Source organism: Anarrhichthys ocellatus, unplaced genomic scaffold, assembly GCF_004355925.1.
Source record: "Anarrhichthys ocellatus isolate YVR2014 unplaced genomic scaffold, GSC_Weel_1.0 scaffold11, whole genome shotgun sequence".
NCBI classification, from domain to species: domain Eukaryota; kingdom Metazoa; phylum Chordata; class Actinopteri; order Perciformes; family Anarhichadidae; genus Anarrhichthys; species Anarrhichthys ocellatus.
Window position 1 is genome coordinate 9,021,534 of NW_022280041.1, and position 26,635 is coordinate 9,048,168.

The 26,635-nt window shown below is 43.3% G+C and overlaps 2 protein-coding genes across 4 annotated transcripts; both read right to left on the reverse strand.

The window, feature by feature from the left end:
• Positions 1–861: 861 nt before the first annotated feature.
• brms1 (BRMS1 transcriptional repressor and anoikis regulator) lies at positions 862–5,457 on the reverse strand. Of its 3 annotated transcripts, XM_031851104.1 has the most exons (11): positions 5,355–5,457; positions 4,507–4,598; positions 3,582–3,799; positions 3,407–3,497; positions 3,136–3,263; positions 2,343–2,422; positions 2,133–2,229; positions 1,836–1,925; positions 1,625–1,689; positions 1,388–1,427; positions 862–1,302 (listed from the first exon to the last, which is right to left on the reverse strand). In XM_031851104.1, exons 2-11 carry the CDS (start codon positions 4,539–4,541, stop codon positions 1,295–1,297), a joined length of 852 nt encoding a protein of 283 aa, XP_031706964.1. In that variant the 5' UTR covers positions 4,542–4,598; positions 5,355–5,457; the 3' UTR covers positions 862–1,294. The 3 variants fall into 3 exon arrangements, with proteins under 3 accessions (XP_031706964.1, XP_031706965.1, XP_031706963.1); XM_031851105.1 differs by lacking the exon at positions 4,507–4,598; XM_031851103.1 differs by having other exon boundaries at positions 4,507–5,457.
• A 1,110-nt stretch (positions 5,458–6,567) lies between these two features.
• ppp1r14bb (protein phosphatase 1, regulatory (inhibitor) subunit 14Bb) lies at positions 6,568–26,593 on the reverse strand. Its single transcript, XM_031851020.1, has 4 exons — positions 25,985–26,593; positions 9,741–9,824; positions 9,628–9,660; positions 6,568–9,499 (listed from the first exon to the last, which is right to left on the reverse strand). Exons 1-4 carry the CDS (start codon positions 26,183–26,185, stop codon positions 9,431–9,433), a joined length of 387 nt encoding a protein of 128 aa, XP_031706880.1. The 5' UTR covers positions 26,186–26,593; the 3' UTR covers positions 6,568–9,430.
• Between the last annotated feature and the right edge of the window lie 42 nt (positions 26,594–26,635).

A 26,635-nucleotide genomic window follows, 5' to 3' on the forward strand; every position in this document is an offset into this window, starting at 1 on the left:
ACTTTTACTCAAGTATGGCTTTTGGGTACTTTATACACCACTGCATAAATCACTGGTGTAATGCACTACCAGGAGAGCGCGCTAAGTGACTCAAATCAAACACACCCGTGCAGGTACATGTGTTAGCTGTGTCGAGCTAACGTGCTACATGCTACAACGGCGGATCCTTCAGCTTTCACTTTCGGAACTTTACAACGTTGTCTACCTCCAGTGACTTGTGTGTGTGGGGCCTTGCTGTTACTGTAGGTTCTCATTTTGTTGGAAACATTTTGAACTGGGACAGAGAAACCGGGACTGTTTGTAACAGGACCAGAGAGGCTGAGTGGACCGGTTATGTGTTTTTAGAATAAACGAGCAGAGAAGCTGGACCAGATTGAGGAGCACGGGACTCACAGAAGGAGGTCGAGACAGGTGAGTAGCCCACAACAACACCCTGAATCCCTCTTGATAACCGGCCAACACTGCACACTCTTTTCCTCCAGAACCAGGGGGGATTTCTCCCTTTCTGTCAGACTTCAGGTCTTTTTTTTCAAATTTAATATTTCTGTAGTTTTGACATTGTGTTTGAAAATGTGAACCAGTCCTTCTCTCTTTCCAGACTGTGGTTATGGTCACACATTGTCTTTCAGAGTCCAATCACTCACTGTGGTTGGGTAGTTTGCATCTGTATACTTTTCTTTTCTTAGTGCCAGCTATGTTTCTGGTTTGTGTGGTGAGCGTGTGACATCATTCCAGTAAGTGATGTATTTGTGTGAAGTTATAATTAGGTCTAATCTAATCTAATAGTCTAACTGCTCTGAGCCTGGCAGAAGTGAGAGGTCCACCAGACTCAGGACCATTCTGCTGAGCGGACTCCTATGTAATATATATAGTGTGATTTTTAAATAAATTTAAAAAGTTCAAAACATCTCTTTAGGTGGGTGATGACGTCACTAATTGTAAAATCCTGGCTGTGGTCCCGTTTTTACAGCCTCCAAACCTGGAGCAGGAATCGATTGCAAGAACACGCGAAACCTTGTGTCACAAAAGATTACAATTTTAATTACAGTTATAAATCATTCTATAAATACATGGTTGTCACATCATTAAGAACTTATTTTAAATAGCAATAGATAACAAACAAGCAGTCGGGTGGGTGGTTGGTCGCAGAGGGTCAAAAGCGTGGAAAATAACAACACAACCATCTTCTGGGTCTTGAGGAGACAACACTGTTCGTGGAAGTAGCTGGGAATGTTGTGAGTGTGTGTGTGAAGTTTGGTTTTTGCTGCTGGTCTTCAGTTAGATCCTCCTGTTATCACCGTTCTGAAAGACAAAATGAGAAAGGGCTTACAGGAAGAAAGAAATGGAGTTTGTATATTTATGCAAACAGGTGGACGGGCAGACTCACTTTCAACTTTCTTCTTTAATGGTGACAGTGCTGCTTTGCCCTGAAAAACACACAGAGACAAATTTACCATAATATATATGCAACTATGATTCATTTAGCTGGTTACTTGTGGTGTATGAGTGTATGTAGCGTTGACATTAGGGAATCTATTTACCTTAATTGAGTGTAATTTCAGTGTTGACCTTACACTCTATTAAGGTGAAGAATAGTGGGAGCTGAAATCGCGTCATGTTTTACCTTCTTGATGGCGGTCCAGTCTTCAAGGATGTCGATGTCTCTCAACATGTAGACGATGAACGGCCCTGTGAGACAGAGAGGGAGTCGAGTTGAGCCGCCTGTCCGCAGGAGGCAAATAGACTTGCACATACTGCTTGTGTCAGAATAAAAGCTAACGGGAGAACGATGAGATCAGCAGGTGACGAATAAATCAGAAAAGGTGAAGTTTTACCTGAAACCAGAGCAACTTTCTTTTTCCTCTCCGACCCACTCAGCAGATTTTTCCTTTTACACTTCTTGCCCCTCATCTCATCGCTCCACTCTGGAATGAGAAGATATATCTTTCATTGCATTCCACTGTTTTTATTTATCTCGTAACTTTGCAGAATGTATGTAACCACAGTTCTAATGTTTAGCAAGATATCAACAGTGTTTTGTCCAAACATTAGTAATGGCAGTTAAAGTATACGGTAGATTTTTCTTCTCTAAATCAACAAGACTGACACTGATGACACATTGTCGCCTGTACCCGAGGTGATGTCTATATTCTGTCTGTCCTCGTCCAGTCTTCTTATCTTCTCCAGCAGTTCGGACTTCATGGCATCAAACAGCAGCGTCCGCTCACTCTGTAACCCGCAGGCAGAAATCCATACACAGTTTTTAGGTTTGCAGTGATTTTGTCCAATAGCATTGTGCGAGTGTCCGTGTGCAGTACATAGTGTATTTGTGTGTGTATTACCTCCAGGTGCTGCCTTGCTCCTTGTTGTTCACACTCGTACTTGTGTTGGATCACCTGGAGACACAGCTCTCTGTACACTCCTGCAGTTAAAGACAGAGTGGGGCGACTTTTAGATTATTTTGTTATTATCATGTTTGACTGCATGTCAATCTTTTAAACTACCTTTGTATTACTAGCTGTAATTTAACACCCACTCACTAATGAAGCAAAGATTTCAAGCTGCCCAACACAGACCGCTTCCTATTGAACACAGCTAAATGAACTGTGAATTGGCAGAATAGGAAACTTAACAACAAGACATTGTTTTATGTGTCGAAGTAAGACATTCCCTAAGAAAGACGAAATTAATCAATTTATAGTTTATGCACACATTCACCCTTCAATCCGTAGATTATATTTTAGCACAGTGGGTCCTCCTAACTCCCTTCACTCTGCTACAGAGGTTAATGTTTGTTGAACAGCCCCATCCAGTGGCCAGGTGTTGTATCATGCTATTTGAGACATTGAGAAAATTTAAAAAATACTTTTTATATATATATATATATATATATATATATATTATTTTTTTTTTTTTTTTTTTTTTATATTCATAGTTTTTTTTTTTATTTTTATTTTTTTTTTTTTTACTTTCATGCCAAGAAAGCCACATTGAATTAAATTAAGAAAACTCCTATCTACACCCTACACACGATTATCTCTGCTGGAAAACACATGTTGCTAATTGTGCCGTGTGTCCTAATATTGGCCCATATTGTGTGCATCATGCAGTGCGTCCTTGTGTGTTTTAACTTACCAGCCACTTGTGTTTGTATCTGCATGCTTTCCTGGAGTGCGACCAGTGGCTCTCTGTATTCTCCAGCCTTCCCTGTCAGCACCTCGTCCAGCTTCACTTTCACCTGGTTCTGCCGCTCCCGAAACAACCTGCAATCACACAGTGAAGTCAGTCTTCCGTTCTTTCTTTCTTTCTTTCCTTCTGCAATTCTTCTAATGATTGAGATTATTTCAAATCACACCAGGGGGGAGGCACAGTGTCAAGTTTCTTCACCCCTCCTGTTTCCACTTACTTGTCTTTCAGCTCTTGAAATTGTTTTTCCAGATCCAGCATCTCATCCAGACATTCTCCTCTCCTCCGCTCACAGTCTTCATCATCCATCTCTTCAGAGGACAGGGAGACACACAGAAACAGTGAAAAAAAAAGTGACATTGCCTTCAATCAGACAACATTTCACTTCGCTTTACCTGAACTCTCCTCCTCCTCTTCCTCATCTTCACTATCGTCCAAGTCGCTGTCCCGCTCCTCTGCGCTGTCCTCCATGGTGTCCTCTCCTCTTCCTCCTCCTCTGTCATCTTCTCGCGGTTGCTCCACCTCTCCGTTGGCCTCGGGGAGTTGCGACTCTCCTTCTGCCTCCATCTCCTCCTCCGGCTCCCTCACATGGGGTTGGGCGGGCATTGGCTGGCTGAGACACATGCAGAGACACACACACAGACTATACCACGGTGTGTTGACCTCTCCGTCTCTTGTTGAGCTGCTTCATTGATCAGTGATTGTCATTTGGTAAACTGGGTTACTCATTTGTTCCAACTTTTGTTCATTTATTTAGACATTATTGTTTATTTGTTGAATGATGATGAGGTCTCTGGTTGTGTATTAACATTTTTCCCACCACCAAAAGTCTAAATATTCTAAGTGAAATGGCTTCATATTACTTCATATTATGTATTTATTTAGCTTTTTTCTTAAGAGTTAACTAAAAATTACACGCACAACTGCAAAGGTGTCGCATGTCTTAGTTTGCAAAAGAAACATGTAAAAAGGCTTATCGTCAAAAGTATCACAATTGCAATACTTGGTATAAACAACACATCTTATGCATCCACTACTGAAGAAGTAAATGTACTCACATTTAAAATGACAGATAACTAAATTTAGAAATATTGTGGGCAATAGGTTTAAAATAGCTATTTTAGCTTTCACTTCTGCTGCACACTGTTATCATTCACTTGTGTTATTTTGCTCAATATGGGCGATGTTGACGAATGACGACACTGCAGATGGGTTGATTATAGTAAGCCACAAAGAAGAGAACAGAGAGGAGACAAAGGGATACAACTCTGTTGGTAAAACAGAGACGTGTCCGTGGTTTGGTTGTGGATTGTAGCTTACTGTGCAGTTGGAAAATAATTTGAATAGAATAACATTGTGAAGCCCGCGGCACATCGAGCTGCCGTATGGCTTCCGGGGATCTGTCAAGCAAACTAGAAAAACAGCACAAGACGGGACATTTAACGATTTTGTTTGGCGGAAGGCAAATAAAAAGACACAATTAAAATGATTCATCTCACACTGCTGTTAGTAGCGCGTTAAGGAAAATAACTCCAAACGGAGCATAAACTTTTTCTATCCTCCAAACTTTTTCTATCCTCCAAACTTTTTCTACGTTCATTAACAGGACTTTTATTTTGTTACCCACCGGAAGTGCTGTTACAGTTGAGCCTCTCTTGACCACTGGTAGCTTCCGTGATGTCATACAGTAAAACAGTGAACGTTATGAACTCGACGGCGGTGTCTACACTAAAAATAACGAGCCGAACTAAGTCCGAAGCTGTTATACTTCCGGTGTATTTTACTTACAACCCCAAATTAATTTAACGAGACTCGTTGCCCCTTTTTCACGTCAAATTACCGGCATAAAAAGCACCATGAAGTCAAGTGCATCACTAGCTAGCCATTGAAACCACACAGCGACGAAACGACTCCGCACACTGTCAACACCGTTCAAGTTGATTCATTCACGAATATGTTCTCTGTGCGTTTGGTAGTTGACAATATAATCAGCGTTTAAATGTCATAAAGTACGTTGAAGCACCGCCCGGGTAGCTTTCATTCTGACCGTATCTTCCAACTGTACATGGATTATAAGTAACGTTATCCGTCCGTGTATGCGACGCTGTTTGTAAACAGAAAACCCTCTTTTTCACCGGACATGACAGTGACCACACGAGTCTGCTCACCTTCTCCCGCTGCTCGGCACTAGAAAGTTAAAGCATCATTTTCTATATTTCCAATTTAAAAAAAAAAAAAGTACTTCCTCTTCACTTCAAGTCTTCAGTTCGACACTTTGCCGGACTCTACAACCCGTGAATCCAACCAATCAGCGTCGAGCCGTAATGCAGGACCCGGGATGACCGACAGGAGCTCCTCCCCCCAGACGTCGCGTGTCCAATCAAAACGCTAAAGCAGGTTTAGTGGACCAATCATAATCCGGTTTAGTGCTGCTAACAAGCAGAACTAACCAATAGGCTGGACTTTATAAAAAGTACCGCGTAGCTCCCTTTTTTTCAATCTCAATATTACTATAATATAGTAAAATATAATATAATATAATATAATGAGGCTGCCCAGACTTCTCAGGTCATATTACACATGCATTACAACAAATACAATGATTACAGGCTTAAATTGAAACGCAACTAAAACGATGCACATTTTGAATGTGTATTCAATATCTATCTATCTATCTATCTATCTATCTATCTATCTATATCTCTATCTTGACTCTTGGAAGCATCATTAGCTTACGGGACTCAGCCATCATGCTACAGGTGTTAAGGATCATTCTTACTTTTTATACTTAATATTTGTACTCTGTTGTTTTTTTCGCTTTGCTTTACAATTTCTCTGTACCTATAAATGCTGCTGTAGCACAACAAATGTCCCCTTGTGGGATTAATAAAGTGCCCATCTATCTCTCTGTAATTAGAACACAATATACAGACCCACTCTTGCGTCGTGGTATAAATGCATACTGCAATCAACCACAAGATGGCACCAACGTAACACAAAATGTCCAGAGAGCCACTGAGATGATAATAGTGGAATTCACATCATTTGGACAAAAGGCATTTTTCATGGCAGACATTTTGGCATGTCATTGCAGGAAACATACAGGTGGAACTAATGCCATTAATTATGTCTGCACTCCATTTCCTCATATTGTGTATGCTGGTCACTGAGTTTCAGGGACACTTAATGCAACAGAGGCATTGTTAAAAGTTTAAATTATTTACCTGCTATATCTTTACAAATTAAAAAAGCACGCACTAACGAACATCAAATTTAGAGGCTTGATTGAACTAAATACAAGCTAATATACTGTCAATCATCTGTATAAGCTCTCTGGGTTTTCTGAAGCAGAGAATTGACAAACAAACAAAGACAAACAAGTCCATTTTACATGTTTTTATTAAAGTTGCATAAAAGTGTAACAAAATTGGGCAAAAACAAGACCTGTTGTTGATATTGCTACATTTGTTTGTTGGTTTAATCGAATCATTGTCCAAAAAACATCTCCGCTCCTTCAATCTGCATGGTTTAGCTCTTGTATTTAGCCTCAATTATGATAATCAGTATATATATTTTTTGCAATTTTCCCCAACAGTAAAAAAAACAGACTTCTCAATAACAGTCTAAGAAGATATATAATCCAAACCTGGATTTAGGAATTAAAATCCACTCAAATTCATCTACTGATTGAGCTTGCCTGGTACAATCTGATGCCTCCAAAAAAGCCAACGGTGCTGGGTTTGGAAACCCCACCAGGAAGGCAAAAGCAATCGCACCAAAATGTATCTGAATGGATTTTTTGTTCTACTACGTGGTAATCCAAGGCCGGGGCATCAAGAAGTGTCATGATCACAATAAAAACAGACCAGTATTCAAATGGTAATTGTAAAGAACATTGTTTTATCTAATCAAAATCACTGTATCAAGGCCTAAGTATTAAACACTCACTTCTAAAAAAACAACCACAAAAAAACAACAGAATCTCATTTTGTTTTTCAAAAATGAAAGAAAAGGAGCGACAGAAAATCCAAGGTTCTCCACACGCTCGGTAACGCGCGTGTTTAGCAGTTTGCGTAACCTTTTTAAAAATGAATGTCTCCCGTTTATTTGGTTTGTGTAACATAAATAATACCTAAGGCAACATCTGTTTTTAAAAAAAAAAAAAAAAAAAAAAAAAAGGGAAGTAAACTGAAAGGGTGGACAAAAGGGATGGAAATGGGTGGGAGGAGAAGGAAAGAGGGGATGCCGGGGAGTAATGACAGAGCAGCAAGATAGAAATGGGCCAGTGTGTGTGTGTTGGCAGTGACAGAGAAGGAGACAGACAGCGGAGGTCTGCTGTCACCGCAGGTGTTCACAATTGGTCACAGGACTCGCAGCAAATGCTTTTGCTTCTCCAATAGGCCGGCTGGCTTCAGTCTCTCATCTGATTGGCTCAGGATGAGACACAGATGGCTTATTCTCAGAGATGATTGGCAGCTGCGGCGGGGAAACACAGATCTTGTGACAGCAACGGACCTGTCTCTCTCTCACCCCCTTTCTCTCTCAGCACTTGGTGTGTGTGTGCGCACATCTGCGTGAGAGGCAGCTGTGTTTTCTAATACGTTTCCGTTTTCTCCGCCCCCAAGGGTGGCGTGTGTGTGTGTGTGAGTGAGAGAAAGAAAGAAAGAAAGAAAGAAAGAAGAAAAAGGAAGGGTGAATGCTTTTAGACAGCTTCAATGTAAAACAGTGGCCTCTATCCCTCCCATTCAGACGTCTCATTGGTGGGTCTACTGACAGGCAGAGGACATTACAGTCTTGCCACCAACACGTAGCTCCAAAGACATTTTCAGTTCCCACGTGTGACTGCTCTCAAATGACGTCTGCCAAACAAAACTATGCGGTGGGCTGAATGATTTCTAAGTGTGAAAAGGACATAGAAAGGGGCTATGAAACAAAAAAAGGCAGCTTTGTTCTAGGTCCCCTTGTTGGACTGTCAGTGTGTGTGTGTGTGTGTGTGTGTGTGTGTGTGTGAGAGACAAAATGCATCCAGAAAAAAACAAAAAACAGGAACCAGTCCTACACTAAAAATCTAAATTGTGAAACAGAACAGCAGAATATACAGGCCAGGAAAAACACTCCTATTATGAATGTTGCTGTACATTATGTAGCAACACGCGCACGTAGCATTTAGCAACTCACAGACGTCTGCCTGTGCAGGCTGGACAGCGTAGGCTTCTAAAGAGCCACTCTTACGACTCTGCACTACGCATTTGAGGAAAGAAAAACATACTATTTTTTTTTTTTTTTAAGGTTCAACCGCTAATTCCAGGGATCAAATTTTCCCTCTTTGTTGGACTAAAGATGTAGCACACATTATTCTTCATGGTCAGAGGATCAGATTTTCTTACCAAAATGACACACACACACACACACACACACACACACACACACAAAAAAGGACAGTCTTTAAATGCACCACTGTAGCAAATGTCTCCGACTGTAATGACCCGCCCCCAACAAAAAAAAGTTACAGAAAAACTAAAGTCAAGTGAATATCCCCGTGCCCTCAAACTGAACTAGAAAGTATCAAAAGGAACCGTGGTTGGTAGCTGGATCGTTTACAAGTTTAATAACCCCCTCACAAATAACGAAATAAGGAATCTCATTGGTCGAGACAAACGCAATGATTAGGCCCTGCTTCAAGCTGATTGGCTGTTTCCAACTCCGCCGTTCACCCTTCCACCCTTCTCTTGGCTGTTGCAGACTCTCGTTCCTCTTCCCACCTCGCGGCCGCCCAACTCTCGGTAATTATGGGACTTATCTCGTCTCTGCTCCTCTTCTCTTCCTCCTCAGACAGATGGAGGGTGGTACGAGGGCGGGATGAGGAAGAGGAGTGAAGCCAAACAAAGGGCGAAGGAGGAGCAGGAGTGGAAAAAGAGACAGAAGGAGAGTGCCTGGATAAAGACCAATGAATCACTTGTTTTCCCCTGCTTACTAGTATGCATTCTTTACTTCTTCTTCTTCGCTGAAGGTTAAAAGCGAACTATGGAGGCTGGAAACAGGCAAGGAGGGGAATAACAGGAACGGGGGTTTAGAGCGGAGGGTGTATCGAAAAAGAGGAAACAAGGATTAGTTGAAGTATTTCATGAAAATAGTCAATGGAAGAAAACTGACATCAAGATGGAAAGATGGAAAGCACAGTAGGAAGACGAGAGGTGAGGGCTGAGGGGGAGGGGAGGATGTGGGAGGAAGAGGAAGGACGCCATCATTTCTTCTGAGGCGTAGAGAGCTTCTGCATCCCTCGGATCTTGTCGAGCAGCTCTGAGACGAAGACCTACGGGGAGACAGGAGGGACAAAACACATGTGGGGAATTCTGAAATACAAAAAATGCACAGTGAATTAATCTGGGGGTAAAGTGTCATTGGGTAAGAGGATGGAAGAGAGATAAAAAAAAATCTTACCTCAGTAGGTTTAAAACACTCAACCAGTAAGTCCTGTAAAACAATAAAAGACAGTCTGAATATGTATCTTGTCTTTTGCGTGCGTGCGTGTCCTTGCATGTTTGTTTCCTTACCTTGACCCTGGCTCCCCGCTCAACGTCACTGGGCATATCCAGCAGCTCATCCACATCTATCTCCAGCTCTGGGATGGCCTCTTCCTGTAGCACGTGGCATGAAGTTGAGTAAAAGTTAAGACACACCCATTAGTCAACCTCTTTTCATTGGACATGGGCTAAGAATAGAACGGTTGATGAGGGTTTCTTTCCCTGTGTTTATGTCATGTGGCTGTCTGCAAATACACTGGCACTGGCATTTCTGTCCGGCTGCATGACGTGGTGCAAAGCGACCGATGCATGTCCATTTGTGAACACTAGAGGGCGGCGGCCGTCCATCACCTCGTAGTGTTGCACACGGTAGAGAGAAGAGAGACAAAGAAACAGGCAAGGAGAGGGCAACATGAACAGGTAACAGTGAAGACAGCAGAAGAGCACAAACGTATATATGTCCAATACTAACACACTCAACTCTGTGTCTGAATGCGTGTGCATTCATTTACACACAAGTATAAGGAACTGAAACACTTTCGCTTATCGCAAAGTAGACAAATGAATGTCAAATGTCAGGCCGTGTTTTGGAATCGTCGTAGTATTGCTTTGACGCCAGCTCATATCTGCGGCAAGTGCATTGCTGAAAGCTGGCCCGTAAACTGCTGACCGTCACGTCTAAAGAGAAAACACGCCGTTGCAGATCTTAAAATTGGCTCCTTTGAATCAGCGTTGATGTTTAGAAACTGCAGAGAAAGTTAGAGAACAACTTTATCCCCTCAAAATAATTTGGCTTGTAATTCAATTTGAAACAAATGAAAATGCAGACTTTTAATTCAAGCAAAAGCAATTAAGGCCTGATACTGATAAGCTGACCTCTAATATGGAGGTTAAGAGCACCCTTGCCTTCTAGCTCAGAGATGTTTGGCTCAGTAAATGAGTGAAAGTAGAAACTGAGTTCGCTGTGAGTTCATCTTGGTTCCTTTCTTTCCCTTTCTCGCCACGCCTCCTCCCTGAGGCCAATCAATACTTTTTCTTCTCATTAATCAGTCGCTCTATGGAAAGTGCTTCACTAGTCTCCCTCTCTTTCTCTCTTTCTCCATCTGTCCCACTCAAGCACACTAGCTCAGTGTGTGCTATCAAAGCAGTTCACCACTGGCAGCAACACACACACACTCTCTCGTACAAACACTCGTTTCCCCCTCTTTTGCAGCTCAGTTGCTACCCTATATTCATGTCATTCTCTAGGAATCTCTCCCTCGCTCTCGTCCTCCCCCTCGGTTAGAGTTGCCCACACCAGCTGTCTCTGCACCTGCCCAACTGCCCCCTACTCCAACACACACACACACTCACAGACAGACAGGCACAGCATGCTGTGTGTGTGCACGCTTGTGTGTCACATTTACCAAATGGCACTTTTTTTTTTCTCCTCAACATCACACACATCCTTTCTGTTACACACACCTCACACACACACATGGATTAAAGAATTATAAAATGAGCATTAATAAGTCTGAGCTGGATGAAGTGTGTGTGTGTAAAAGGCGGGGTATGAGGATTTAGTTCCGAGCAGGACAGCCTGTGTGTGTGAGATAGACTGGAGGTGACAACCAGACTTACTGTCAGCAGAGTAAAAAACACACACACACACACACACGGACACCCAGGTTGACATTACACACAAGCTGAAAGCAGCAACGCTGGCAAAGAAAGTGCAAAAATACTGACACACACACACATGGTACACTATAACACACTCTTTCATACACATAAGCTGGTCTCTTACAGAATTTCCAAATTTAAGCTCTGAAAGACGGACACAAAGGTGCACAAATTCTTACACTGCAGACATACTGACGGTGTCTGTTGCTAACACACTCTCACACAGGGAGTGAAGTCTGACACAAAGCTGATCTGCACATGTGGGCTCCATGTGCTGCTAGTAAAGAAAGCTACGACAGACAACGTGAGAAAGGCGAGAATACAAAGGAAACGAATAGATAAGGAACCGCGCATTCAAGATAAAAGAATAAATCTACATTATTTTTAACTCCCGAACAATTCATTTCTGATATTAACGGCATTTTATTTCTACTCTGTGTCTCTTCGACGTAGCCTCAAGGTAAATGTAACGCACGGATTGTTCCTGAAAAGCGTAAGCGACACACTTCCATTTGATACAGCTACTTGAAAATAATTTGAGAGACGCACTGTTAAATCTGAAAGGGGGGAAGGGAACGGAAAGAGGAAGGAAGGTAAGAGGTTAAGGAGCATATCGAGAAGAGGGAGCAGCTGAGGGGGGGAGTAGGGAGAGTAGGGAGGGAGGGATTTTGAAAAAGGCCAGAAGACAGGCTTCAGAGAGGAGACACAAAGAAAGCAGGGAATCACGAGGGAGGATTCCCAAAACAATCCTCCAGACTGACTTACTGAACTAGTCTGGAGTCTGGAGGGGGTTTTACTGTTGGCCGCAGATGTGATCTGGACTGAAAGGTGCCTACAAGATATTGGCGCACGCCGCAGGACGGCGAACAAAGCAGCGCAGTGTGGAACTATTCAAAAGAGGCAAATCAACCAGGAATCTTTTTCAGCACCTCTACAAGATTGCACATATTGTTCAAGTTTGCTGGAGGAATGATCATTTATTTCCTAATCTTCCATAGGAAATGACTTCTGTTTGTAAACAATGATGACGTATGCAGTTCTGGGGAAAGGAAGTACGGAAGAGTGCATTAGCTTGTCAAGACTCTGCAAAGAACTAGAAAGCAACCTAAACAAATTGACTTTCTAGATCTGTGTGCCATTAGCGAGTGGGTAGAATACATTAGCAAGTATATAGTGGGCAAATATAAACATGGATTTGGTGTAAAAAAATAGCATACAACATTACACCAGAGACAAATCACGAGCAAACAAGTCACTAGATGCTTCCAATTGCATTATCCGTGGTCGTGTACAGAAGGTCATAGACTCAGAGTTTTGACTTTATTGAGTTTTTAAAATGGGCCCCACAAACATGAGCATTTCAACAGTCCAGTGGAAGTCAACATGTTGAATAGCTCTGGAGGAAAATGGCGTTTTAACGAGTGGCCATGTCAAACTGGTGACTCTCCGCCGAATGTGTCCGTGGTTGCTCGAAGTGACGGCAGCTGTTGAAAACACTAAAAGAACATGTAGGTATCCTTATAAAAACACGGTCACTCAATAAACTGTAACACCTGTTGCTCTGAAGCGGCCGGGAGCCTGTCGGAATTCTGTAGAACGGGAGTCCGCTGTTGGAATATCAATTCTAAATCCCCCCCCCCCCCCCCCCCCCAAACATGCAACAACCAGACATTTTGATGCTGGTAACGCTTTTCAATTCAACGTTTAAAGCTTGCTGTCTCGTCTGGATGGCTGGGGGCGAAAACGCTCCGTCCGTTGCCAACATGCGGTCGCATATTTATAGCGAGGTCGGCTGTAAAAGGGTCTATTCATGATAGTTTGTATCATCAATGAATAATCCATTTCTCTTATTATAATGATCTTATTGCCATACTTACTCTAGACTACTGAACAAAAGGCAAACGCTATTTTTAAAAGGCCCATGTAATAATTCCCACGCTTATTTAAAGCCGTGACTGTGATTTTTGACTTCTCAGTGTGACTATATCGTGAATAACATGTTCACAGTTTCATCCCGTCGTGTTGAGTACTCCCCTCGTGGTTCTGTTGATGTTGCATGTAAGCAAGATGTCTGCCCTTTTCAGTCTGAACCACTAGCGCCCTCTGAGAAACAAACTAGCATACAGACCCAATTTTTATTGTGGTCTTTGAATTTAATTATACTCTTCCTGACAAGCTTGCGAATACGATTCCCACACCGACACAATGAGGCAGACACGCTGTCTGTCTGGAGGCTGCCTGCAGGACGGAGCCGAATGCGATGCGACAGTATGAGAGCGTATTTGTGTGCATGCGTAGGTCATAGAACTACTCCTCTCACAGGGGGGTCCGTGTATAGCTGCTGCAGGCTCGGACAGACCAAATACCAGATACAGCTTCCTCGCAGGACAAAACATAAGCTACACACACTCGTATTTACAGCAAAAAGGCCCATCGTGGCTTCTGTAAATATCTCTGGAAAGGGAAGTGATGATCGAGACGTCATGTGTCAACTGCTTTTATTTTAGATTGATTTGATTTCACAGTACTCTGGCTTCAAATCAGAAAAAAAACCTGATTTACGTGCAAGACACACAGGCTTACACACAGTGAAAGATGAACTATAATGATATAAAGAGGATGTGAGCGTAAAACCTGAGAAACGGCTGCTAAACAAATGCTGATAGGACTGTGTAAAAATCTGCAGAATGAGCAACATAGACGCACGGCTAATAAAAAGAAGATACAGGGGGACATTAAGTGTATTAAGATGGACATAAGCCAATGCCTTTAAAGTGTAGGAAGCTTCATGTGTTAAGAAGGTCACAGAGGCCACCTACGAGGATTACACAGCATGTCTTCCAGTGATGACACACTACATAGCTGATTCCTGTGATGGGAAGTGATTCAAATGTGAAGAGTTACAGAGAGGCTTAGCTTCACCAAAAAGCTGGATGACGAGTGATAAATGGCCACTTTTGCTTTCCGACCGCCGCAGCAACTAACCAGGATTAAAAATAGTCCGAATTCAGGATGGCCAATCGCCTGTTTTGCTACGAAGACAAAACAATGTTTTGGCTTGGTACAATGCAGGGATGAAGGATGGGGGGGGGCAAGGAAGTTAGAGACAGAGGGAAGCGATGGCTGGAGCAGGCAGGATGGAGGAAGGAGGATGGAGTAGGAAAAGTAGGCCGCGTGGCGCCAACAACACTTACTCCAAGTTCCTTGTGCGTGTGTTTGTTTTGACTGAATGAACCAGAATCCTTTACGCCACATTTACTCCTACTTTTGTGATCTTTACTTGCTAATCCGTTTTATTGACTAGTTGTGGAGAAAAAAAGTACAGATGCAGAGGGGAGGTTGACGTGCGATCTACATGGAACTAATTTACACTAATAAATGACATGCTACGCTAACACCATGTGCCTCTCCTTTCCAATTCTATCCACTCTGTCTTAACCGTGTCGAGGTCAGTCCAAGCAGGAGAGTGCTTTTGCTGAGTGTTTAGACGTGTTTGCATAACGGAGTGGGTGAGTGAGTCCATTAAAACTATTACCCCATGCTGGTCGACTTGGCACCGTGACACAGGTACAAAATATGTGCGAACACCGACAATGGCGAGTTGCAGATTCACACAACCACTCTGCAGGCGGTGTGAGCACAGGCATAGCTGAGATGGTTTGGCTGTCGGTGTGTGTTTTTTAGGCTCTCTCAGGTTGAGAGAACAAAGTGTCCACGCAACAATCTGACAGCTCCACATCAGTAACGCCAGAGCAAGAAGCAAAATGTCAGAAGCCAAAGCATCTGGTTAGTATTTCCACGTATTTGCACTCAAATAGCATGTTGATGGACAAAACTGGATTGCGCTTTAATCATCTTTGTCTAATGGTCCCAAACAAAAGGCCCGAGCTATAAATCATTTAGCTCTTTCCCGATACTTAAATACCAGCTATTGTAATTAGTTGCGATTGTGAAAAAGGGGGATTATTGGTGCGTCACGGACAGAGTCCTCACGGGTCGCCCACTGAGGTACGCTGAAGGACAGACAAAGGCGAGGGTGAGAGAAATGAGAGAAGAGGCAAGCACGGAGGAGGATAAAACAGAAGTGTGGCTGAAGGCCGGTGAAAAGAGAGATAACCGAAAGAGAAGAGATAGTAGCAGAACAGCGTGCAATGCTAAGGATAAGTACGGTCCTGTTTAACCCACACAAAAAAAAAACATATCCGTGCATTGCTCAGGTTCAAAAAGATTGGCTTATGGATAAAACGTGCTTCTGCAAAGATTCACATAATTCTATTTGACTAAGGGTGCAGAGACTCTCAGATGAGCCGATAAGCACACCTTCGAATTCACACGTCGTATGCGTGCTCAGGCCTGTTTCTTAAATAAACACCGATGGATTGAGCCACAAATTATTGTCAGCAATAAAAAGTCACAGCAAAAAATGGAACTAAAACATTTCAACTAAAGGACGGAGGCATTTTGTGATTTATTTGTCATTGTTTATCTTCCTTTCCCGAACTTAAAACTATGGAGAAGTTAAGGATGTGCTGATCGATAATGTGCAAATATCTGCAGGCAATACCTGTGCATGGTCATGGGTTAGAAAAACATAATAATATGATTAAGAAATAAAGGACACTACAGAAGGTACCAAACCCCTTCATTGTCAAAATAACAACAAATATTTAAAGTTGAAACTGAGCCATAAATTTGCCTGCAAGCCATCTCAAGGTGGTAATTCACGACACCCTTGGGACTGATCTAATTTGGTCTTCTGTCATCTGATGAACACAGACACACACACACACACACACACACACACACACACAAGATAAAACCCAGCATGGCAATAGTGGAAAAATACTGGGCTTGAACCAACTTCCTGTCATGCTCTCCCCCTCTGTCCCTTTATCTTTAGGTCTCCTTTGATGCCCTTCCTGTCTGGTTGGCATTACCGCTCACTGCTCTCCTACAAATCACTCTGTACCAGAGCAATTCATAGCGTTTGGACCTTGCTGCGGGCCACTTACAGGAGAACACGAGAGAGAAAATGAGAGCGATGGAGTCACAGAGGGGTCGACAAGGGTGTAGGGATTCGGGATGCATTGTGTCAGTCATCGCCTGCTGCTTTCCATCTTCTTTTTATCTCCCTCACCCGATTGCTTATCAGGAATCTGCAGCTCTTTGAATAACAGACATTGTTGGCCTCCCTCTCCAACACGTCCTTTTCCTTCCTCCCAGAAGCAGATTGGCTCACACAAACGTGTGACCCCCAGAACATAAGACAGGATCTGTTCTTCTCTTGATGTGAAGAAGGGGTTAAAAACACCAGAGCGCACAGCGACTTCCTGTCAGGCCACGTGACCTTGGGAGATAGCGAGGGGGGGAGGGGAGGTAGAGCGATATCTGTGGGAAGTGGCCGGCTGACAGTGTGTGTGTATGGTGAGAGTTAACAGAAACTGTTGAGGAGGACACCGTTGACGGAATGTATGCGTGTGTGTGCGCAATTAATGTAAGTGGTGCTTAAATGAATATGTGGCCTTACACACAGCCATAAACCATAAAAATCCAGAATCAATACAATGCCATGTACTTAATCCAGTCTGCAGTAGGCATGTAACGTCACATGGGTGTGTTATTGTGCACCATTCGTTCGTGTGTGTTTGTTTGTGTGTCTGTGTGGCTGATCGTCTTCTCGATTGTGCGGCTAATCAGTTGAATGTACTTCCTCCCAGGAAGAATATGATGTCCTGTTTTGAATCTTATGAAAAACAAAAGAGAGAGAGCTGCAGGCGAAACAGTTGAACTGAACGAACCTCTTCAGCCTGCTTGCAACCAGGATGAAGACGAGTGAATACAGCTTCATTGTTTTATCCGTCATATATATATTTTTTTAACTCTACATGCACCTCTGTGGAAGTAGAGCCGCATGCAGCTCCTACATTTTTTTGTTCTCTTAAAAACATGTCCGTCATTGAGCACATCCTACCAGAGCCTCCATGTGTTTGGACTCGGCAGCCTTCCTGCTATCTGACTACTAATACAACGGCTCTGTCATGTAAAGTAAAAGGAGCCAGAGGCTAGTGGTAGGGATGCGGGCATGCCATCGTGTCCCTGTGTGTGTGTGTGTGTGTGTGTGTGTGTGTGTGTGTGTGTGTGTGTGTTGCTTCAGACAGGAGAGAGCCAAACCAAACAGGCTCCAAGTACACAGAACGCAACTTTTATATGATGCCAGGAAAACATTCAGAACTATAGTTAAGACGCAAGCACGGGAGTTTAAGTAGTTCTTACACTGTAATTAGGCAACAATATCATCAATACTGTATTTAGCATTAGTAGAGTTGAAATATATAAATATATCTTGTAAAGAAGAAAATGGTTAGCTGAAGCTAGAGCTGCTAATAGACATGGATCATGCTTACACGCCAGAGCACACACACACATACATATTGCTAAAAATCTATCTCATCCGACCTTAGTCCCTTCAAAAGCTGCCCAAAGTCCTATCTGCTCGCGGTACGGTTGAATGAATCACACACGGGCTTGTTTGGCCCGACTATACGCTTCAGTGGTTCAGTGTGTGTTGACTGGACATGTCTGTGCTGCAGCCTGCCCGGGGAAAACACTCCGGCTGGTCCCTCAGGGTCACAACCAGCCTCGGGAAGACTTGTACTGGCAACCGAGCGGTGCCGGCAGGGCAACGGATTGTCGCTGCTGCCCAATTTTCCCCCAAATGAGCAAAAAAAATTGTTCATTTGCTTAACACAGCATAAGCGTAGTATTAGTAGTGAAGCTATTTTTTCTAAGGGGAGTGACAGATATGCGGACAACCTTTGGCTGCTAACTTTTAATCTTTGCTTTTAATTTCCATGCAGCTTTTAGTGATTAGCATAAACCAATGCAGCTTTCCTCACTCAAAACCTCTCTCTCTCTCTCTCTCTCTCTCTCTCTCTCTCTCGCCCACTCTAATTACAAAATGCCTCGTGCATTCATCTGAAATACGTGATCCAGGCAGCATCTCAAGTGCCCACTTTCACCCTCCACATCTCCTCTTAAGCCTGTCGTTTCTGCGATTTCTGAGATCACGTCGCTCCACAAATTCACACACAGACTGATATCGATGTGTGTGTGTGTGTGTGTGTGTGTGTGTGTGTGTGTGTGTGTGTGTGTGCATGCATCTTGGGAACACTGGAAAAAAAAAGTAGCCTGAGGTGCTCTGAATTGATTTTTCCCGTTTTACCATCAATTGTTAATTACCATGAGAGCAAACAAGTAAAAAATAAAAAAAACTCAACATGCAGAAAGGCCACACAGACACGCACCTCCTCTACAAGCCATTACCACTACAATTGGACTGAAACATGAGATTACGTGCAGATTAAATTAAGAGCGCAGGATTACAGCTGATTATCATTATGTCACTCTTGGCAAATACTACTAAAACAATCAAAGGGGCCCAACACTCGTTTGTTCTTTTCCCATTTCATTCATTGAATGACTTATGATGTCATTCTGGCAGTTTCAGGCAGGAGTGTTTGGCAATCCTAACGCGCTATAGTTCAAGTTCTATTGAAATACTTCGTCCGTTTATTTTCACCCACTTTGCTGAGATGTTTCTTGCCACTATTGAGACTAAAGGGATTAGAGAACGTTATAATGCTTTCATACAGATCAATCATCAACACAGCCTCTGACTTCTTGAACACTGGCGACACACTAATAAGTAAAGGCTTCGGCTGAATTCCATATTGGGTCAGTTACAGATTATTCCGGCAGATTATCACATCGAAACAAAAACAAGACAAAGAGACAAGACAAGACGTGGTCTGAAGCAACAACAACCCTGATAACAAAGTGGATGTCCCAACATCATCATTCATTTCTTTCACTAACTGATTTATTCTTTTAGCCTCTTGGCAAATCATTCACTCTGAAGTTTGTTCAGTAGCAGGATCAAACTGTATTTTAGGGTTTTATGGCACTTACGTTTTTTTGTTCGGTTGTAAAAAGAGGTGAATGACTGAACTCTTGATGTGTTGATTTGTTCATTTAATGCTCTTAATTCCAACATAATGAGAGTATATGTGAGTGTGAGTGAGTAAAAGCTTGACTCCCTCCCTGATGAGTCAGTCATTTCTTCATCAGACTATTTGCCCAAATATGGTCAGTTGTTCCTTCCTTCTCAATGAAATGCAACTTTAAATAAACTTGTGTCTCAAAGTGTTGTGTGTCACACATGGAGCAAACGATTAGTGTGGAAAGCTAAAATACTAGTTTTGATACTAAACAATATCAAACCACATGAATCATTATTTTAATATATTATGGTAAATAACAGAAGTGACTGTATTCCTCCTCCTCATTCATCAGTTTGACTATCATCTCTATTGCCAATCTATTACAAATATAATTTGAATTTAATTATTTGTCTATCTGCCTACCAGCTGTCTGTCCATCTGTCCACACATCTCTCATCCATCCGTTTCTTCCCAAAGCCATTTCAAACCAGAGCACTTTTATTAATCGCACAAGAATCCCGTCACATGACTTCCACGTTGCGATAACCAAGTTCGGTTTCACACAGCGGTGACATCATGGCGGACATACGAGGCCAACATGGCACCGGTGCTCCGTCCTAACAATCGGTGTCTGCTAACCAAGTGCCACAGTCCTGAACAACCAATCTGACCGCACGGCTATGAAAGCTACAATAATATTAGAAGTCCCATCACCTTCTCTAAAATATACGGTATTAACAGGAAAGACATTGTGCGCAGCTACTGTACAGTCTGTTACTGGCTTATAATAAGGTACAATAAACATGTAATTAGAGACAGTAACTACAGCCATATACTGACACATGCTTCCCTGCAGTTAACCAACAGCTCAACTGGCTCTAATGCACCTGCTGGGACTAAAATACACTCCTGAGTGGATCTGTGTTACCTCACCCAACCTGCAGGCAGTTGGCTTTACTTACAAAGACACTTCATGATTATAACGACTCCAGACCAAAGCTGCTGCCAACTCTTGTTGCAACTGCTACATATTGAGACAATGGCTTTTCTTTTATTATTTCAACATAGTCTCAGCATAGAGGCTAATAAAAATAAAATAAAATAACCAAAAACCTCATATTCATCTCATTTAAAAGCATTATTACAGCTACAACACCCTGGAGCCACGTATAGTAATAACACTGGCCTGTGTACCAAACGATGTCACTATTGTACCCATTCTCACTTTAAGAAACGTCCTCGGGGTGCGGGAGCTTTCACAGGACAGCTATCAAAAGCATTTGTACAGTCTTAAAATGCATCAAAGGACAGCGAATAGCACTCTGGTTAGGACCGAGAAGAGTGCTTGTCTGAAACGGCATTGTAGCTCCTTGAAAATAAGAAGCAGGAGAGCAAAGGGGTGCTTTAATACATCACAGTCGTCATATTTATGGAAGCAAAGAAGTTAACGGCTTGAGTATTTACTGGACGGCTGTTAAATGTGCACACGCAATACACACAGCTGTTTAAGCAGGAAGATGTGTATGAATAACTGGCTCTCGAGTCTGTAAACTGTCCCACAACATTAAACAAGTTACTGCCTGCAATTAGATTTGGTGCTGGGACTTTTCGTAATAGATCTCCCAATGCGCCCCCCTTGGCTTGTGATCATTAAGGTAAAATGGTTTTGTGTAAACCTTTTACACTCTGCCGACAGGGTATGGAATGACGAGCTCAATCGGTCTTAGCTGGTAATACTGAAGGGTTTTACACGGTGGAAATGTGTCAGACGATCAGTACTGTATGAGTGGGCTACGCTGGCTGTCACATGACGGAGCACAGGCCGAAAGGGTTGTGACAAACAGAGAGGCGGACGGGAACAGCAAAAGAATCGGAAAAAGTTACGTCTACGCAAAGATATTCACAATATGTCAGTGGGTGCTAGCTTATTGTTTACTGTCCTGCATGCTTACGTACTAGAATAAATTATTAGGGATAGGCGACGAGCATGATCTGTTGCATTCTTGAAATTGAAGCAGGCTATTTTGTTAAAAGGATGTTTAAACACTGCGCTGAAACAAATGACCCACAACGGAGTACTTTGACAACCTGGTGTTCTTGTCAGCTAAAAAAAGACATGTCACCCACAAATGTGTTGATTACATTCCTTAATCTCTTAAAAGTGATTGTGCAAATTTGGTGAAACCAAAGCCAGACACGCGAGTGTGTGTGTGAGAATCAACAGGTGTGTGCAATGATTATACTTTCTGGGGAAAGTCGTGTGCTAATGTTGTCTATGATTTTCCTATGAACTGCGTGTTTATGACTCTCACACACTTCCTTTGATAACATGCGTAACCATTCCCCTGGATGATTCACATCCCTCATTCTCTCTCTCTCTCTCTCTCTCTCTCTCTCTCTCTTCATCCAGGCCTCTGCTCGCCTGGCGCTCTTTGCTTCCTTCCGATCTTGCTCGCACTCTCACCAAAACGCATGCTTGGTCTCCCTCACGGTTGATTTCTTCACTCCTCATCTTAGAAAAAAGGCTCACATGGTCAGTGAGTGGGTCAGGCTACCCCCCCCCCCCACATCAAACAGGAAAAGGACTGTTCAGTACGTACAACCACATGTAAGCTATTAACACGATGTGTGCATGCCCGTGTCTGTGTGTGTGTGTGCGTGTGTGTGTGTGTGTGTGTGTGGGGGGGGGGGGGGGGGGGGTGTTTACAAAGACACACTGGAGTCTTTCACTCCCGCTGTGTAACAACCACTCTTTGTAGTCACCCTCTTACGCACACACCGAGTGAAACAGGGTAATGCTGATTGGTATTCAGACCTTTAAGTGTGAGGTTTAAGCAAATGTCGTGTGTTTTTGTGCATTTGTGTCCGTCGACCGGAATGACTTACTTAAACAAACATGCCAGGATGCATGTCGTGTTTTCTTATTGCTCTGAATGTCCTCTTTAACTGTCTGTTGTTGCAGACTGAAAATGACCCGTTTACACATTACTGTACTGTTTATTGATGAGTGTTTGACTGAGATTCATTGTCAGAAGCTGTCAGAAGTTACTGGATTGTTTTCAGCACAGTCAAAAAAAAAGGGACTTTATGAGCACTCCTATTATATCACAGCAGTGCCAGAGGACACGTGTTAGAAGTACACTCTGACATCCCTGCCTCCTCCGATACTTTTTCCTTCTCCTCTTGCCATCCCCTCCAGTTGTTTTTCCTTCTCTACCCCCGTTTATTGCATTCCTGTTCACCAATCCTGCCTCTGTTCTCACTCGTATCCCCATCTGTGTTTATGTGTGTGAGTGTGTGGCCACGTAGGGCCCTAGAGTTTGGGGATTGGACCGCCCACTCGCCCCACTGTTAACTATGTAGCTACTGGTCAGCTCCAGCGTACTGGCTGCAAAAAAACAAAGCAAACTGAGGCAGTGTGAGTCTTTACTGACAAATTCAGATTTTAACAGCACAGTTGCCATGGAAATGATGCGAGGGCTGGTGTGAAATTCTGTCATTTTTTTTAATAGAAGTGGAGTTGTGACGTGAGTGTAACCCCCCCCCCCCCCACACACACACACACACACTTTCCCTAGAGTGTCCCTGAAGTCACTTAGCACCTTGCATACAGAGCCAGTAATAGAGTGGAGGCGCAACAACGACAACAAAGACGGCGTAAAAGGCAGCTAACCTTAAAGAAACACCCAGTAACCCCCTTAAATCCAAACACTTTCTGCCGGTTCAGTGTTTATGTTTTCAACCTAATACAGTTTACAGTTGGGTTTCTAACATAAACTGTGAGATGAGTGGGAATTGGAGTAGGATTTTCGAGGCTCTATTGCAGTGCGGTTCTCACCCTTTGTTGTCTAAATAATCCCCCAGAGTGCTATCAGATGAACTCAAGCCACCCCTTCACTATCACTGAGCACCCTGTCGAAACCAGGTGTGTTTCTTCAGCAATGCAAATGCCACATTAACACCCGACTGCAGGAATTCACAAAGGCCCTGCTAATATAATAACTGAATGGCTCGAATTATAATCCTGCATTGAAAGAAAATAATGAAAACAGGGGCTTTTGGGAAATGATAATTTCACCAAGCTTTTCTTCCACCAAATTGACACAACCTTTCTTTTCCCACTGCACAGTTAACCAACGTAAACATTGAAGCCTCGTTGCCATGGAACCGTATCAAGGCTTGGCTCCTCACTATTACCCACAACGACTGTGACTGATAGACGGACTGAGTGGCTGGATGAATATCTGACAAGCTGTCTGGCAGGAAAGACTGCTTGTAGCATGTTTTAAAGGGATTATATGATTGGGGAAAATGGCTCATTATGAATTCCCTGTTGAACAAACTCCATGCCGGTTTTATTATTAGAAGAAATAAGCATCCAAGACAGGAGAGAAATAAAGGGAGATGGGAAGTAATGAAGGGGGCGGGAATGAAAATGTGGAATACGGCATGAATCAGAACAAAAAGACAGACACGGTAGGAAAAGGAGTGAAAGGTTAAATAAAGGAGGGACACAGGGAGGTGGAAGAAAAGGAGTAACATATCTCTCCATGTCTTGTGACATCGAACAGGGTTCTCCCACTCTGCTCCCTGACCGGCTCAAGCTGCCTCTCCAGTTACACTGTTTAGCAGCACGTGCTCCCCATCTCGCCGTCTAAATGAGCCCAATGTGTCTCCATCAGCGAACCGACTGTAAATTAATCTCTTTGTTGTCTAACAGCCGAGGCAGAGACGGAATCGGGACAATGAAAAGCTGAGTGGAAACACTGTGGATGGAAAAGCACAAAATAGGCATCGCCATTCGCGATGAATGAGTGATATGCGTCCAAAAAATGGGAATTAAATCAACATGTCCGATCTCGTGAGTGCATGCTGTATCTGTGATCTGACAATAACGAATCATTACAACCTCAGTCTCACTGTCATGGCGACAACCATTTGTGGGGCTTTTTGGACTCTTTGTGACCCTGTTGGTGCAAAAAACCCACAAAAAAAAACAATAATTAACAACAATAAAGCATCTGTGCACATGCATGGCTGAAAGAGTGGAGTAGTGAATGAGAGATTTTTTTACTCTGCCAGGTTTTAATCCATAGCTTCTGAATCCATCATTGGCACACAATCACAGCTCATTGATTTTCAAATCCTCTCCAGGCCATTTAATCGCCTCTGCTGGCATGTGAGGCTCTGTAGTATCCCTGCTACTTTATTATTACTATCCTCATGTCACGGGATATCCCGGTAACCGCTGTTAAAATCTCAATGAAAGTGCGATGCAATCTGGTTTTCACATGAGAGAGGTATCAGTGTCTGACCCTCCAGGAGGGTTGGAAACTGATTTACGCTCTTGTTTAACATTGGCTTGGAATAATATAGTTACAATAAGTTATAGTTTGTCAGTGGATTGGATTTTGGACTTCCAGGTGCAAATGTGGAGACAGCCAGACCTCCTGAAGAGGCTGTTGTTAAATGACAACAATTTATCCCCAAAGACCAGCCTGACCTTGTGCTAATATGTGTGAATTGTCTTCCAGCCTCCTGCCTTTTTTTCTGGTCTCACCTATAGCCAACTGGGAATTCTCCAAACCTGTTATGTCGTTGTATTCCTCGCGCTACTGGGAATAGAATGTGGGTCAATGCCAGCTCAGTAGAGTTGACATGAGCTTACCAACTACCGACGCCAGCAGCTCCACCCACAGCCGCCGCCAGGTTACATTAGAGCTGCGCGGCTCTCCGTGCGTCACCACGGCCAACGGTTTGATGTGTGATGTTGCAGAGGGACTCTGGTGTGATTGTGCTCAGTCATCACGACAGCCAGGGGAGGTCATTATAAGGCCCCTCCCCCCCCCCAACACGGCGCATGACTGGACCCCTCCACCCAGACTGATCAGTATCACCTCATTTGCCTCCCATAAGGTGTCTCCCTCACCATAAAAGTTTGCAATTAGAATAGACAAGACATGAGGGAAGGGGCATGCACCATGGGCCACAGTGTAACCAAAGACACAGCCACACATTTTTTTAAATTTCCATATTGAATAAAAACATGCTAATTTTCCCACCCCAAACAGCGGCCTAACAATGTCTTTAATGACAAAAGTATGATTTCCAGTAAGCTATTAAGACTTTATTAAAATAATTCACAGGTGTGCTTTACAGCTCCAGCCAATCAGAAGAGAGAACAGCAGAGGCTGTCTATTTCATGATAAGGTAATAAAGCTGTATCAGCTACATTTAGCCTATACATGTTGGTGGGGGGGATTGAAGTAAAACCACAGCGGCTTTATCTGACTGGTAGAAATGTCTGACATGAATTCTTTGTTTCTTGCGGCTAATGTTCAGCTTCCTCGCACTCCTAGTTTGCCATATTCATTACCTCATCCTAGCATATGGCCCAGATCCTATAGGTTATAGAACACGCGAGGCTAGGCCAAAAGCAATGACAAAGGGCCTATAATTGTTTCTTTATCAACAGTTTGCTCTCGGACTGGACGGACGGACAATCCCCGGAGCTGATCAACTGATTTACGGAGCCCTATTACTTAGCAGAGCCGCCTGATCGATACGTTCGATCGGGTTTTGTGAGGCCGGTTATATTGTTAGGGTCTTTACCTCACAGTCGTATAGGTCCGTTAGTTGGTTGATAATCCACTCCTCCAGGTTCAGTCTCTTCCTCAGCTCCTTACGATCGTATTTGACGGTTACGCGTCCCTGCTTCCGAACGGGGATCTCCGGTTCCTCCGTGGTGCCGCCCGGCGTCTGGAAATATACCCGGGGTTGAGGGCTCGTCTCCGGGCTTGTTACAGCAGCCATGATCGCTCGGTTTGGTTATAAAAAATTTTAAAAAGCCCCCCACGGATATGTGGAAGTGTGGAAGGAGCGACAGCAAGGAGTCGAAGCGGTCTGTGGACGCGCGGCCGCTCGCTTTTCCGCACTGGAAAAAATCCCGACTGATGAATGTGTGACTTGGAATCCCCCGAAGAAACAACGTTGAACCTGATGCTTTTGTTGTCCAAAAATCGCTTAAAGGGACATTGGCTGTGGTCGCTCGCTTCCACAAAAACAAACGGGACTGACGGTTACCGTGAAACGTAAAGTGTAACCGGCTTATTGGGCTATTTACAGCATGCAAACTCTGCTTATATAAAAAAAGAGAGAGGTGAGCAGAAGCAGCGCAGGTCTCAACTCTTGATTCAGTACAAAGAGAAATCACACGTCTCTCTCTCTCTCTCTCTCTCTCTCTCTCTCTCTCTCTCTCTCTCT

What these genes read in the sequence shown, in the direction of transcription:
- brms1 (XM_031851104.1), bottom strand. Translation starts at nt 4,541, where the DNA reads ATGTTATTCTATTCAAATTATTTTCCAACTGCACA. An exon ending in AGAGGAGGAGGAGAGTTCAG is followed by an intron (nt 3,498 to 3,581) that starts GTAAAGCGAAGT and finishes TGTCCTCTGAAG; the next exon opens with AGATGGATGATGAAGACTGT. An exon ending in ACTGGACCGCCATCAAGAAG is followed by an intron (nt 1,428 to 1,624) that starts GTAAAACATGAC and finishes TGTGTTTTTCAG; the next exon opens with GGCAAAGCAGCACTGTCACC.
- ppp1r14bb (XM_031851020.1), bottom strand. Translation starts at nt 26,185, where the DNA reads ATGGCTGCTGTAACAAGCCCGGAGACGAGCCCTCAACCCCGGGTATAT. An exon ending in AGCGGGGAGCCAGGGTCAAG is followed by an intron (nt 9,661 to 9,740) that starts GTAAGGAAACAA and finishes ATTGTTTTACAG; the next exon opens with GACTTACTGGTTGAGTGTTT. An exon ending in AGTGTTTTAAACCTACTGAG is followed by an intron (nt 9,500 to 9,627) that starts GTAAGATTTTTT and finishes GTCTCCCCGTAG; the next exon opens with GTCTTCGTCTCAGAGCTGCT.